This window comes from Leuresthes tenuis, unplaced genomic scaffold (assembly GCF_036924035.1).
Source record: "Leuresthes tenuis unplaced genomic scaffold, fLeuTen1.0.hap1 SCAF_14, whole genome shotgun sequence".
Taxonomy (NCBI): Eukaryota; Metazoa; Chordata; class Actinopteri; order Atheriniformes; family Atherinopsidae; genus Leuresthes; species Leuresthes tenuis.
In genome coordinates this window covers 18,926,210-18,942,701 of record NW_027325368.1, presented here as the reverse complement: position 1 = coordinate 18,942,701, position 16,492 = coordinate 18,926,210, and the positions used below count along the sequence as shown (strand labels likewise).

The 16,492-nt window shown below is 42.0% G+C and overlaps 1 protein-coding gene across 5 annotated transcripts in view; it reads left to right on the top strand.

Annotated features, from left to right (window-relative positions):
- Positions 1 to 16,492, top strand: part of LOC140268816 (uncharacterized) — an 83,327-nt gene that overhangs the window by 37,027 nt on the left and 29,808 nt on the right. For 4 of the 5 annotated variants that reach the window (XM_072363805.1, XM_072363804.1, XM_072363803.1 and 1 more), the window contains exon 1: positions 13,099 to 14,937. In XM_072363805.1, the coding sequence (XP_072219906.1) occupies positions 13,389 to 14,937 (1,549 nt within the window). In that variant the 5' untranslated portion in view covers positions 13,099 to 13,388. Of the gene's footprint in view, positions 1 to 706; positions 2,042 to 13,098; positions 14,938 to 16,492 lie in introns of those variants that run through there. The other variant, XM_072363801.1, reaches the window with a different exon arrangement.

The window sequence follows — 16,492 nt, the reverse complement described above, 5'->3', positions numbered from 1 at the left end:
CAGTAAAAATGAAGAAAGCGCCTGTGAGCGACAAAGCTTTGCGTCATGTAGCCTTAAATAGTATTGGTCCTCAAAGCTGGTATTTTAACCTAAAATAGTAGAACTTAACAATTAGCTTTGGAGGAAGGTGGGAATGTTTAGTTTCACACTGAAAGTTGTTTATAGCCCATTAACGTATTACAGGCTGTAATGTTGCCTTTTACAGAGAGCAGAATGGTTTCCAGTATTTCAGGCTCTGTCAAAATACTGTCTGTAGTGTGACCCAGACAGATCTGAGACATGATGTCTGGATCTGTAATATCTTCTAGGTTAGTTAATGTAATTGGGTATTTTTTACTTGTTTGTACTGATTGTTGTCATGTTGTTACTGTTTTTATGTGGTCTAGCCTAGATTTTAAGTTTCAAATACAACAGGGAAGTGAGATTTGATCACAAATGGCTGCATCACACATCTTAAAAGGCACTAGACTGACAGGTATTACCTGACTTACTTAGAGCTGTCCACTTGTGTTCAGGTCACCCAGGATGAAGACCTGTCACTGCACAAATTCACTATCATGAGACTGTTAAAAAGTCTGAAAAGTTTTACCTGAAGAAAAAAAACCTCACATATAGTAACCAGAATCTGATGGCTTTTTAGCTCGTGTTTCTCTGACACAGTATGTGATTGGTTCCTCCTCTTATAAAACCCTCCCCCCCTCGGCAGCTCCCGCCCTCTCTCCCAGCGGCTCAATGGATGACAGCAGTACCACGTCGTCCAACTCCGAACCCCTCAGCCCTGAGAGAGTGGGACAGGGGGGCGAGGCTGGCAAGCAACGGCGGCGGAAGAAGAAGAGGAAGGGCCGCGACGAAGTCTACGACTTCTTGGATAACCAGGAGAAAAACGTCAGCCAATCAGAGAAACGTGGGCTGCAGGATAAAGGCGGAAGGGAGGCGGAGGAGGATGGAGATGAGGAGGAGAACTGGGAGTGGGAGATCAGAGAGAGTGGAGGAGGGGGTAGGGTTAAAGGCAGGAAGGCTAAGACTCGGGCAAGACTTCCAGAGGAATGGGGCGCACCTCTGCAGCCTGTCTCTCCCACACCAGCTACAGTCGCTCCTACATGGGCTACAGCTGCTGAAGCTGGTCCTACTGACCTCAGAGCTCCAAACTACAGCCCCAGCCCTGCTTTCCCCTCTGCCCCTGAACAAACACCCACAAGTTTCACCAACTGCTCCCATGTTAGCCTTGTAACAGATTTGTCTCCCCGTGCCTATGAACCCATGTGTGTAGATGATTACCCTGTGTCTGGTAAAAATGGGCTAAAGGCAAATGAAGAGAAAGTTTCCACCAGCAAGCTTGAGCCTAAAATTAGCTCGGCCACTAGTGCTGCCGGTAAAAGTACTTTAACTGGCGATGTCAGTGGTAGTCTAGCACTAATGACAGGGGATAATCTGAGCCCAGTCTCCCAGACATTCTCTTTCCTTGATTCAGTCCTCCAGACTCCTCCGGGCTCCACCCCTGATTCACAGACCACCACCCCTATCACCAACACCCCCTCCATTGCCAGTGCTTCCCTGACAAAGTCCATCCCATCAGAAACCTCCATCCCTGCTTCACAAGCTTCCTCTGTTTTTAACCCTGTTAAGAGCACTGCAGAGCTTTCTCCCAATTTCCCTCTGTCCACAAATTCATCACCCTTGGTACCTCCGACAGCTGCCATCAGATCAGCCCTCAATGTTGATGCCAAGCCTTTTGTCCCTTCTGCCCCTCTCATGTCCTCCACAGCCACTCCAGCTGTTAGTGCAGCAGCAGCAGCCTTCACAGGAACAACTGCTCCTGTATCCACTACCAACTCAGCCACCCCTCTTAGTTCCACCATGACACCCTCTAAGAATGAAGCCACCCCATCATCATCATCATCAGACACTCCATCCAAAGGTGTAGCTATGTCACTTAGCTCTGCCACACCCCCTCCTTCCATCACCCAAGCAGCCCCTCCCTCTCTCCCTGCACGCTCAGAGCACCAGGAGTCCACGTCGCCACAGCTCCCCCCACTGGAAGGTTGGTGAACTACAGGGAAGATTATGAATAACGGGCCTGATTTGAAAAGCTGGGATAGCTGGAAGTAGTACAGTTTGTCTTCTTGTATGCATGGCTCTGCCTGTTGATTGAGCACCAGGCCCTGCTTGGTGCTCGATCCTTTCCTCTATAAATGTGTAATAATTAGGGCCCGACAAATAAATCTACATTAGTTTCTATGTTTTAATCGTTTTTTGAGACATTCATATGAATTAGAGTCAACCACAAATCTTTGGTAGCAACAAGCAATCAGGTTGATATTTACCAGAAAAAAAAACAAAAAAATTTGTGTCCACAAATATCACTCCTCCCTTCTTCTGGCATGAGTATGAGACACAAATGTACTTTGCTCGTCGGGCCCTCTACTAACAATACCGCAAGGGTAAACTGTTAAGTTGTCTGATTTGATTTCCCTCTGCCTGCCTCTCTGTATCAGTTACCATGATCATAACAACTATATTACCTGACCTGCTGCCTATTTCTATGCTTGCTCCACTGTCTACTGTTTCATCTGATTATCAGCTGCCTGCATAACCTCCTGCTATCTATTGTTTTGTCTGTAGAAGCATATATATAACCTGGGTTTATGCATGGCAAAGTTTACTGTCGCGTTCTCAGCTTTATGAAGTCTTAAATGTTTTAGTTACTAATCTACTGCACAGTGTCAAAGTGAGTGAGTATACTGATGGAGAGGTTAAAACCAACAGCCTGTGACTAAGAAAATTGACAAATGTGTTGAGATTTGGTTCACCGGTAATATGAGGCAGTTTAGTTAGAAACAGTAAGGCGCGACCTGCAATTATCCACTGCTGTATCTGACCCAGCTTCTAGCCACACATCATGTCCCAGTCAGAGGATTGACATACAACCCCCATATGATTTATCTCCACATTTCGGGCAAATAAAAATAACTAAACTATTTCAGCTGAATACTAAGCAAAGTCCTTCCAGTGAAAAAGGCCACAAAAAATGTGACCAAAAGCTTCAGCAGACATCTAATAAGCAGACTTTGTTTCCGAAGGCCAATAGCTACTGTATCTAAAAAAGAAAAACTGCACCTTCAGGTTGTTTTTATTCCTGTCCGGATCTTAATTCAGGTTAGAATCTGTTTGTCATCCAACCTTTAAAAAAAAAAATCCTCACGGTCAGGTTGTTTTTCCACAGTTGTCATTGCAATACAGCGACGCAACTGTCCAAAACTAACCACTAGCATGAATGTAACAGCCATGTGGCAACAGACAGTTTAATGTTGGGATGACCTCACTAATGTTATTCACTTTCAGGCGTGATAACCCGTGATAACCTGACCGCACTCAACGCTGTGTGAAATATGCATTTAAATCTGATTTAAATGTCCATGAAAAACTGGCATAACAGCACTCTCTATCTTATCAGCTTTTGAGCTCTTATAGTGACACATCTCTAACTGGTTATAAATCTTCCAGAAACTCTAACGGTATTTTTCAAGTACCACCATACTTAATCTATGTTTTCCGGTTGAAGCTCTGACAGTGGTGCATTATCAAAGCTGATGTGTGACAGTGTTTGACGAATTGAAGTTCAGCCTGAAGTGACCAAACACTGTTTTTTTTCTCTCCCCCTTTCCCTCTTGTCTGTTTTACAATGCCAACAACAATGTTTCTTCAATCAACAGGTAAGACACGATTCCCCCTATCAGTATTTTATATTTAAGTATGCCTGTCTGTGACATCTTCTCTCTTATCTGTATCATCCACAAATCTAGTATTGGAGGATATGCAAGCCTAAGTTAATTGTTGTATAAAAAGCACGAGTCAATAATTATGATTAATATTTTTTTCTGAATCTTTGCTTGTATTATTAGCAATCATTTATTTGCATTGTGCTGTAAGCAGTACTCATTCGTAAAGTGTCATTTATCTACTGGCTGAGATATTCTGATTTGTTTTTATTGATAATGTTCTAAAACTTTATATGTCCCAGTGAGACAAAAACATATAGTTTCCCAAACCATGCAGCTCAGTTTAAGAAGCCAGATACAAAAAACTTCAAATTTGCTGTTACTGATAAACATCTAATAAAGCGAATCCTAATACCATTTTATGTAGAATGGAACAGTATTAGAATTTTACTCCAGTCACTGTCGGCCTTGTGAGAGCTGAACAAAATTGTGTTTGAACTGTTTCATTATGTTGCTGATCTGTGTTTAGCGTGTCGTGCTCTTTATTGTCCACCATGTGGCATTACTTGAAATATCATTGTGTTTTATTTCATGCCTCCTGCTTTAGTGTGAGACAGTTTTACAGTCAGGTGTGTGTGAAGCATGAAGGGTTAAAAGGCTGTTCCAGTGACGAGCGCAGCTTCAACTGCCACTTCCGATCTGTTTAAATAAGCATTTGTCAGGTTCTGCTATAGTAGGTCCTCTCTCAGTGCTGGATTTGACTGATATCTTAAACTGCTGTTTAGCGGCCACTCAATCTTCACAGGCTTGGGGGTTACCAGAAGAAATATCCTAAACACAATATGAAATTTTGCAACAAAATTCCTTTCTGATGCAGATGTTGCCAGAATTAATTTTCTTCTATGGCTATGATCAGTTATGTACCGACAGTCTATATTTTGAGTTTCTTTCAGAGAATAAATTCTAAAACCGCCTGAGAGCCGACAGACGCAGTCAGAAGCTAGCTAGTGGATTGTATTTTCCACGAGAGTTAGTAGATATTTTTTAAAAGAAAAAATATGGGCCTATTAGTTTTTCAATCTTTCTTCCCTCCACAGTGATCCTAACATGATAAGAAGTTGTTTAACGGATGCTTTATATGGTCTTCTAGGACCGCTTGTTATCCCCATCAAGTGGTCTCATACCGCTGGTCCCGACCCGTTAGTGTAACTATGTAATGCACAGGGCACATCTCAGTTTAATGTTTCTCTCCCCTGTTTTTCATTTGTCTTTTTTTAGTCACAAGCCTGCATCTCTTACTTCTCTCTCACATACAACATTGCTGGCTATGACTTTGTCCCGCTTACATGTGGCAAACATGCTGGCACTTTTTGACAGAGCGTGTGTGTTTTTTCCTGTAAAAAACAAAGTGCGGTCACCTCTGCTCTATGGTCTTTATTCAGCTACATAAAGTGTGTGCATGTGTGCTTGAGAGAGAGAGTCGGAGGGGGTAAGCATCTTTTCCCAGATCCAGTGACCTAGTTTTGTCCTTGTGAACGAGCCAGTGAGATCGAGCCTAAGTGGATTCTACAAATTGAAACGACCACTGAAGACCCAAGTGTGTTGTGGTTGGCAGTGTAAGGTAGCAGACAGATAATTATCATGCAGTGTGTGTGGAGTGCTAATGCACAGACAGACGCTGTTTTTGAGTCTCAGCTCTGCTCGTTGGCTCCATCATGCGTTTGCCGGGGGAACCAAAGCTATAACTTTGAGCTATAGAGGCAAATGAATTGGCTGCGTCCGCTTCAATCTTCATTGGCACACCTGTAAATGTCACTTTTTTTGTCTTATATGAGAATAAAAACATAGCTGTATGCATTAAAGACCACGTTTCCCCTGATTTATTTATTTGTTCATTTTTATTTGACAGATTTTAGCTTCTCGAATAGATGATTTGCTGCTTTTCTTTCACTTGTCAGTTTTGAATGTACGTCAAGAAAAAAAATCAGGGGGTGTCATCATTTAAAAAGTCATCATCAGTCAGTAAAACTGATCACTGTTCACACCTTACTGAAGACTATTATCCAAAGCATGAAACAGTGTAGTGGAATTAAAATGGCCAGAACTAGCAATACTTCTTACAGACAACTTAACAATAGAGCCCTTTCTCACTTTACTGCTGCTTGTGGATGACTGAGAGGAGAGATCATGTAACATGTAAAAAAGCGACAGCTGATTAATATCGACATTATGTCCTCGACAGTTGATATGGCTAGATTTCACACCTCCTCTGCGGTGCATCCAGACTAACCCCTCCCAAATAGACCAGTTTGTTCTGACTGATCATCTCCATTGGCAACACCTACCATCCACCATCAGCTATTCTGAAACTGGACACAAATTTAGCCGGTGTTCCAAAGAACGGGATTAGTCATCATTTTTAATTGGTTCCTGAAATTGATGAACTCTTAAATACCCCTTTTTTAAGAAGAAAAAACATCAGCTTTCCAGGTAATCTGAGTTTTCCCAGTAGCGAGGTCCACAGGTTCTCGGAAGAGAATTCTCAATAATTGTTTTCATGTTGAACCTGCCACCTGCTTTTTATGTGTGAACGTTCTTTCAGCTTTTCTGACTCACTGGCATGTAACATAACTTTAAATACAGAGGCCTGGAGAAGCAACCAGTTTTTTTTCTTTTTTTAAGTGTACATGTAGGTATCAGAATGATTGATCTCTTAATTTCATTATGTCACATTAAGACAAAATACATTAATTCTCATCTTTTATCAAGTCTCATTTCTCTTATTGAACACTGCATGTGGGGCTTCTAAACCAAACCCAGACCACAGAGACCCAGATTAAAGTCGCTGCAGCAAGAATTGGGTTACAGGGACATTTTGGGGGATTATTTTTACCTCTTGTCCTCATTTTCTCCTCATCTTGTTGCCTCCCTTCTTTTCACCTCTATTTCTTGTTCTTCGTCGCTTTCCCCACTCTTCTCTTATGCCTCCCTCCTCAATTTTATCTTCATCTGTTGCCCTTCATCATTAGGTACCGTTAAACAGTCTATTCCAGGATTCCTGTCTCCCTCCTTCCATCTTCCTCATTCCCCCATGGACCCTCCCTCTCTTTGTCCTCTCCTCTCCACCCTCCTCCATCGTTTTGCCCTTTCTTTCTCCTCCATCTACGTCACATCTTCCCCTCTCTTGCTAAGACTCCCCACGTTGCTGCAGCACTGTAATGATCACCCTATTGACAATTTGGGTTTAGACGGGGGGTTGCGGATGGTGTTGGTGGTTGGAAAAGGAGGGTGTTGTCAGGGAGATGTGGGAGGCGGTTGCCGTGGAAACAAAGAGACTCTGCGAGTGAGGGTTGGAGGGATAGGAAAGGGGTGGACGGGGTGTGACAGGCAGTGGCTCGAAGACTAAAAATAGAAATGATCTGACAAGATCCTCCCCCTCCTTCTCCCCTCTCCCCCTCCCACACCTCCACCACCCCCACCCTTGCTCACTCCCTCGCTCTGCCCGATGCTATGAGCAACCAGCTGTAGTGTCTTCTCTTGCTGTTTCCTCCATCTCCAGCTGATGCTCGACGATCCATGACCTTCAAAGGAGAACCTGCTATTTTTTCCTGCTTACAAATGGGCAATAATAACAGCATCATGTTCATTTGCTGCCTTTTTTTGTTTGACTTCGTGATTTTACCTTGTTAATGGCTCAAGCTTTAGTTGAGCAGAGATGTTTACAGATTTAGCATTTAACAACCTCATATTTTCAGTCATAAAACTTCTCATATGCAAATCCTTCCTCACTGTTTAATGATAAAGCAGGCCTTCCATAGGCAAGACTCAGCCATGTCCATTAGCATATTAATGAAAAGAAAGATTGGAAGTGATTGTAGAGCTGAAGCAAAGGAATTCTATATGAGCACACAGCTACCATTTCTTTCTTTTTAAAAAAACTTTATCTCCTTTAAAATCTTTGCTTTCGTAGAAATGTTCATAGTCCAAAAAAATACCCAAAATTATTCTCAGAAAGTAGTGAGAGATTAAGAAGATGTGTCAAATATTATCAGAGCAGAAGCAAACTCCGAAAGACAAAAAAGTATAGAATCAGAATAAAGGATGGCAATGAAGCATGACATGCCCAGTGCTGCAGAGTCCACATGTGCACTAATGTGTGAGCTAATCGTATCTCTCAGCCATGCTTACAGCACTGGGATGATCTACTTACTGCAACTGCACTGGTACTTTGAGCTACAAGTAGCATGAGCATGCTAAAGCACTCCCAATGACAATATTAGCATGATATTAGCATGTTAGGATTTACTATTTAACACAAAATAGGAAGTAGGTTTATACTCAAGTACAGCCCTTTTTTTTTCCGACTGACCCAGTTTCTGTTAAGATATTTTATAGAACAAATGACAGTTTGAACCTGGTGTTGGAGCAAAGGGAAGAGTCAGAAAATGTGCTGAGATGCATCAATAAAAACCTAAAATGTCAGTCTTGTGGTGGTGTTTGAAGAAAAGGCGCAGTTCACCAAAGTCAACAGTTTTCATCCAAACATGTTTTAGATGTTTCAGTCAGAACCAAAGAGGCGACTGATGGACATGTCCAGTACTTCCTGATCTTTATTGACAAGCTGATATTGATTTAGTTTGGCCTATTTCGAAGACTTACTGATAGTAAGAAAACTATCAGTAAGTTGCTCAAACAGTCACAAAAAGTGTAACTTGAGCTTTTAATTAGTTTGGCACGTTTTAGATTGATTGAGTGTTTTTATCCATGCATTATTTAGTAAATGTTGATCAGGGAGTTTAAGTGTTTGGCTGTTTCGGTGCCTCAGTTTCCTCTCATAGAACCATTGCATTCACAATCCATCGTAACTGAGGGATATCTTTATTGGAAGGCCCTTGTGTATTCCTTTTTTTTTTTAATTTAGCCTGATGATTTGGCCATCTTTTTATAAGAAAGATCAGAATTTGGAGCCAGAGTGAGTTGCACACAAAAATAAAAAAAATAAAAAAGGCTTTTAAGGCACAATTTATGTCAAAGGCTCTAATCTCTCTGAGTTATAACTCAAAGATGACAACACCCATTTGTGTTTTTTTCCCAATGTGCTCCAAACTTATAATTAGCACGATCAACAGCTGCAGCTGCAGCAGTGACATGGCATTTAAGCAAATCTTGTGAAGGAAATATGCATTAGCACCATATTGCTAAATCTCACATGGACAGTTTACACATAGTTTTCAACTCAGTTATTCTTTCTTATTCAGAGAAAGTTTATTCTTACATTACAGTTCATTCATACTAATTGTGTTTAAATCAATAACACAAACAAAGTAAATGTTGGATTTGATAAGGAGAAGTCTAAAACGAGTGCTTCCTGTTGTGGGTCAGAACCAAAACTGTTTCATTCATCCAATAAAAGTTTTCCCACTAGTACTATGGAGTGTTGACAAGGTTGCTCTGTGGAGAGAGTTTTAGTGTCCCACTGTGGGCTCTGATTGTTAAGCCTTTAGTTCTGGGGTTCCTCCTTTTTTTTACTTTACTGAGCCCTCCACTTTGTGCTTTTGGATGAATCTCACCTGGCCACTTTTTCATTGCAGACTACTCACAGTAAACAGAAATCATCATCTTCTTGGTGTGATTGTGGAATGATCAATATCGAAATAGGAAATTGAAAACACACAATCTGGCCAAAAAGGCTTTGTTTAATTAAAGTAAATGATTTGCAGTTACTTCAGTTACTTCAGCCCAAAAGAATGAGTTCAGATGGCTAACTGAACATACTGAGTTTTTTCTATCCTGATGATATTCCCAGATTTATTGGGCTAAAATAGTGATTCAGGGAGCAGAGGGCATCATTTTTACATATGGATTGGCCAGCACAGACAATCTTAACGCCATTTAGAATCTTTTGGATATGCTGAAGAAGACCTTGCACATCAGTCTGACATCCCCATTATCAGTACAAGACCTTGGAAAAAAGGTATGCAACTCTGGACAGAAACTAATGTTTTAACCTTGCACAAGCTTGTTCAATGATACCATGGTGAATGTGTGCCGTATTCAGAGCTTAATGTGGGCTGGCAGTGTGTTTGAATATAGTAACTCCACTGTCCTGCTTATCATCAGTTTAGGGATTACCAAACTGCATTGTGAGTGTTTTACTTGTTCTCAAGCAATATAGAATAATACCATAGTACCATGATTTTGTGTTAGTACTTAGAAATAGATAATAATGACACATTTGTGCTTGTCTTAGTAACTCCTTACTTGAGAATCATCAGGTGTCACTAAGTCAGGCGTCAGCAGCAGAAAAGAAAAGACGACACACACAGAAGAATTTTAATAGTTTATGATAAGGACATTGAGAAAAATCCGTTTTAGCTGAAGAAATAATCCCTAATCAGTACAAACTGAAGAGAAAAATGTCTTCCCTTCATGTAGCTGCGCTGAAACAGATCGGCAGCAGTATTAGCTAAAGGTCACTGCCACAGGCTTTTCAGACGTGTCAGTTCGACAAAGAACTCGTGAATGTATTTCAGTTTAAATTTCACCAGGACACAATGTAATGTGATTATCACATCAAAGCGAATAAAGTATGTGAAGAAGATCACTTATAACCAAGGGTTCAGTCTTCTGTGTCTTCCAAATTGTGCACAAACTGCTCTTAAGTGTCAGAGTCTGTGTGCTCAGACTTAAGTTATTGCTTCTTTAACCTTAAAACCCCTTGGAATATTCACTCAAGCTATCGCTGAGCCTGACCAACAGAAATGCTGCCTGGATTTCTTACATAATATCCATCCCGTCCAAGTCTTATGAGACAAAACAACCGTCTGTATCTTCCTCTTCCTCTCCACGGCTCACTGTTCCTCTGTGGTTACAGTAGACAAATTGTTTTTGGAGGATTATGTAATGATACTCATTCATTCTCAGTCATGCTTGACGAGCTGCTGCTCTCGTTATTTTGGCACTGGCCTTGGGTGTGTTGAGGGGGTCTGAAGTGGGATTCGTACTAGACACTGGAGAGAGTGCTTGTCAGTACTTTCTGTAGGGCATTGTATTTTAGTTTAAAACTGTGTTTCTGAGGGACGACTGACATCCAGTGCTGACTTGCTGACAGCTGAGTCCTGGCAGTCCTGAAGTTACTCGGGAGATATTAACGTCTGTCTACACGTTCAGCGGCTGTCAACGCTTTTTTTCCACTTGTTTTCATCTTCTTAGACCTCTCCTTAGAGTTTTACACTATAAAAGCTAACGTATAATATCCTTGATCTGGACATAGTTTTGTTACAAGACAACCAGTCATTTATTTCTTTTCAATAGTTTCATGGCGCAGATTATGGAGCAAATGTCCTCTTTTGAACTTGGTGGTGGTCATTCAGAAATGCTACTCATCGCTTTAAGCAACCAGCAAAATCTAGCAGATTGCTGTCCAAAGAAAATGCTGAATTCCACATGGTTGCGCTCCTTGAAGCCAGTTCTGCTGCACAGAATGTCACGTTGTAAATAGGAGTAAAATCCCTAGAGGGAAAATCTTTCAATTTGCATCGCTGGGGTATACAATTTGAGGTAAACGTAATGCACCTTCAAAGACGCACATGCACACACAGTTTTGCTGTTAAGACCTGAAAGTCTGTGCTTTGCAAAAACCGGCAGATAAGAGAGACAGGGTGGAGGATGAGACAGTTTGCCGTCAGAAGAGTCTTAATCCTCCTGCAAAGCTGGAGTATAAATCCCAGGCAGAGTGCTGGAGATTATTGCCCCATTCTTAAAAAAAAAAACACCAGCTCTTTTTTTTTCTGTCAGGATAGAGGTACCACTGTTACACAGTGATCCTCCATCTGTTGAACAAGATGAAAAGTGCTGAACCTCAACCTCTTTTATTGATAGACTGTAACAGCAGCATCATGATAGACGTACAGTATCTGTGAAAGTGGCCCTATGCTTTGATTATTATACAGCCATGCAGAGCAAGTCAATGCGATGAAAAAGGCATCTGTAACTTTGTCATATCTAAATAAATGCCAAACGTCAAACACCTTTGAAACTGTTACGGCTGCTAACCACTTGCGCAGGACAGACGGCAAACCTAAGCCTACAGTAAATGTTCTTTCTCCACTTGGAGCAGCCGAGAGAATTTATGAACACACTGAAGTTACACTGAAAACATAGCTGACGTAGAATTAAACCTGGTTAATATTCCCTCTCTTGAAGCTCAGGTTTTGATCTGTGAACTAGCCCATAACCTGTTGAGTGCTTCACTGTGTAGCTTGTTGCATTGGGTCGTATGCTCTGTGCTCAAACATGTCCCCTTGGGTTCATGTGGTGTTATTTTTGTCATTTGCCCAAATCCAAAAGATTTCCTCCCAGCCCTTTTTGGATGTCCGTGTTTGAAATGCATGCAATGCGAGCACACAGGATTTTTATCTGAATGTCAGTATGTGCGAAACGTTATGTGTCTCCGCAAAGTCCTAATTGGTCTGTGCGAGTTGACCCTGAGTTAGCCTCGACTCTTTTTGCTGTTTGGTGCAGAGAAGGAAGCATACAGTGGGTTTGTCCGAGCTTTTTTTAGCACGTCAGTGTCAAGCCTCAGACTTTTCCGTAGCATCATTTATCGGCCGTGGCTCACATGGTCATCTTTCAATTGGAAAATCAGGGCAAAGCACCAAACCCACACATTGCCCTGGATATGCTCATCGATCAATGTTTGTGGAGACTAAAAGCAATGAATTCTTAGAGAGCATATAAACAGTATAATATTTTTGTGTGAATGGGTACATGGAAAAACACATGCTTTGTTGAATTTTGATAGTCGAAATGGGGTTTATAGATGTGGATATATTGTTTTCATATAGTAATTTGATACATTGTTAATACATTCTGAATGGACCAAGTTTGAAGAAGTAAAGATTAACCTCTGGCTTGGATGTGTATGTATTAAATTATCCTAATTTATTAAATGAAGGATGTTAGTTGTTTTGTTATCGTATGAGTCATGGCCTGATAAAAGATATCCTATCAGAGTCCGGATGATGACAGTCTTCAATTATGTCTCACTAATCTCTCCTGGTGCCCCTCACAATATATCAGCATGTGAACAGTGGCTGTCATATAGCAGCTGAGCAACAATAACAACCACTGATCTGTCAGTATACACTGTTGTACTTCATGCACAAGCTTATGTCTTCATGTGTGTTCGCCTGTGTACATTTGTCACCAGGGGCTAGATTGCTGAAATTTAGCTCCAGCGAATGAGGGAATATTCCTGGCTGTCATGTGACTATGTGATGTCAGAGAGAGAGAGAGAGAGAGAGAAAGAGAAAGAGCAAGGTGCAATTTAGCCCCACAGCTGATCCGAGCAGCGCTCAGAGAGAGGCTGAGACAACCAGACACACACACATGCTGTAAGCACACATGCACTTTATACAGGCACATGCAGCATCAGCGCAGTTACACACACAGGCAACTGCACGGCATCACTTTTAAAAGGGGAAAGAATTGTTGCCTATATTTGCCAAGCTTACAACACTTTGGATACTGAGGACACACCTGCCTCCTGGACAAGAATAAAAGGATACTTACTGGAAACATAAAAGAGCCAGAGACGAAGGAGAAAAACTGACAAGAGACCAAGTAAGAAAAAGATCAATACAAGAGGACTGACAACAGTGCGGGAGAATGTCTTTCCTTTCTGGCTCACCCTGGCAGCAGCCCGGCATCATTAGTGGAAACAGTGGGTTTGGACAACCATCCAGTGGGCATCAGCAGCAGCAGCAGCAGCATCAACAACAACAACACAAACCTCCCAGTACAGTCTCTGGTGCCAACATCCCTGTGGTCCTGGCGACCTCTTCGCCCTCTAGTCCAGCCTCTGCCCGACACAGTGACTGGCACTGCCAAAGTCAGATGGCATCAGCGGGGGCGTCTGTCACAGCCCAGGAAGGGTCCAGAATAACTCAAATGGAAGATGAGGTAAAATTAGGGCGAGGCAGGGCTGAGGGGACATCATCTGGGACAATGGCTGAAGCACTAGGAATGCCAAATTTCATAATGCCAGTGCTGCAATTAGAGGAGGAGGGGTCCAAAAAGGTGAGTCCAAAGGAGGAAGGACATAAGGTGGAGATGGTGGGGGGTACATTAGGGAGTGCAGGACAGAGCCCAAGCAGCCCCTTGTCCCACTCCTCTTCCTCTTCTTTCCCCTCCCCTTCATTTTCACCTGGGAGATTATTTCCAAATTCTATCCCAGACTCTAAATCTACGTCCAATGCCAACTTTGGACAAAGTAATCTGCAGCAAAAAAATACAGGCAGCAAAGATGGATATCAACACCAGGAATCTCAAGTGGCTTCTCGGTGCCAGGGCTTACCTCCTGCTCCAAAACAGGCCTCTGGGCCAGGGGAGATAATCCCACTGAGCTCTTCTTCCATTCGAGGTTCCGCTTTGAATCTAGAACATAAAGAGGAAGAGAAGATAACATCTGGAAGCCCACTGGGAAACAAGAAAGAAAATTCTATTGCAAGTAAACCTGGAAATCCAATCCTCAAGCCATACTTAGGAAAACAAGGTGTTGATGCACCTGCTCCTCCCGCTTCTGACCTAATGCAGAGTAAAACTGGTGACACTGCAGCGCCTACAGCAGGCCCACCAGAGCAGTTTGGGATGGAGAGACAAAACTTGAGCCATACTGAAAAGGGGAAAATAGGATTGTGTATTACAGATAGCGGGGTTGCTAGTCCCAACATGTCACAAGATTCACATCGGATCGAGGATGGGAGAGTGGGATCATGTGATACATTAAACAGAGAAACAAAAACACCCAGCGGTAATGAACTGCCTCAACGGACTGCAGTGAGACGTGCAATGTCTGACTGTTCACATCTGTCTGTTCCCATGGTAATGGCCGGAGTGTACCCCACCAGTTTGGGAGTTTCACAGGTGATGGCGCCCAATGTGCCGAATTTTACCCTGATGGGAACCACCTGTCCGCCCAGGACGCACTATCCACATGTGGCTGTCCGTCGTTCGCTCACGGTTACTGACGGCAAAGAAGCCGCTGCAGCAATGGCAACAATGATCTCATCCCCGTTACTGACGTCACCTGTACTGCCATCATCCCCACCCCCTAAAAGGCATCATGGGAGCTGCGAGACCAGTTTTTTACTTCCCGTTCCACTACCTGTTGGACCATCGGTTAAGAGCACAAAAGACAGTACACTAAACCCAGAGGGTAAGACTTTCCTCTTGTGTGTGCATGTCTTTGGGGACAAATGAGAAATTAGAGCACTTGGTCTCAACTTTTCTAGCCTGGTCCGAGGTATTAGGTTCTGAGGCTGTGTGTACAGTCTCTGATGCTTTGTCATAACGCCTCATCATTTTGAGAGCGAATCAAGCATTTAACTCTAGCAATAGCAATCAACATGATCAAATCAAAGAATGTAAAGTGTGAAAAATGAGAACTGCTCCATCTTTCATGCAGCTGGGATTTTTTTTCAGCATGTGAATGGCATCATTGTACAGCTTGTACTTATTACTAGCAGCATTCCTTCACCCGTCTTCTCTGTGATTGCACTCTACCTGAGCACAGGTTATTTCAGCTCAGTCATTTGGCTAAATATAGACTGACTGTGCCTTCATTTCCAACATTAGCTATGACTGAGAAAATTGTGCATTTTTTATTTTCAGTAGAAGAATGCCACAGTACCTAAGGTCTTAATAGACACCATTTCTATCGACAGTGTGGCGTTGCAACCTGTTGGGTTTGCAGCTGTTGAGCATTTCCATACGAGTAGAACTAGTCAGAGTAACCACTATATACAAGGTTCATCTTAACTATCAGATGTCCTTTGAATTTGATTAAAGTTGTTTCAGTAAACTGTTGTCAGCAGCCGTGGTTATAAATGTAATGGAGTAAAGGCACTTTTGTTCACAGATTTTACAGCATTCTACTTTCATTGTGCTCCAGGAGCTGAAACACATCTTACCTGCTGGGTAACCTTTAGCACTGCTGCACAATCTACATGAGTGACTTGGAGTGTTTGCTTACAACCGAATACGTGCTATAATGTTTTCATTCGAATTTAAAATTTGCTGTTTTAACAGACAGTATACACACTGAAAGTGAAAAGAATTGTTTTCGGTGCTGATTTACTGCCAAGACATAAGTATTTAGTTTGTATCACTGAGTAATTATCCCTGACCTCTAACAAGGGTAATTTTTTTCTGTATCTGGTGCTGCTATATTTATCAGTATCAACAGCTTTCTTATTTTGACAAATATCAATCATTTGGCCTTAAAAACCATGTCTTGGGTTAGTTATAGATTATTACATCTTGTAAAATTTTGTTGATGAAACCAGGATCATTTCATCTGCATGGAAACGGGCAGTAACTGCTTCGTATGTGCCATTGCAAGAATCACAGCATCATCATTGTAATAGAAGCAGGTCCAAACTGAGAGGCTCTCTTTGTAAAAAATGCTGGACCAAAGGATGTTGTCCACTTAGGGGTAAAAAGTCTTCATTTCCACTATCTTCAATTTTAAATCACTCCTGATTACTATGTCCTTCTCTAATAGGATTTTATCAAAGTATCAATATGGGAAATGGGTTCTGCCAGGGCTAATGTCATCACATTGTTTGATTCAATTTGGTGAATGTCATAAAGTTATTTCACTGTATTTGATTGCCCTCTTTGATGAGTGCTCGGGCAAATTCAAGGGACATTTTCACAAGTTTAGGATGGAGATGATGTAACGGAACATCAACAGCGTGCAAAGAGATTGA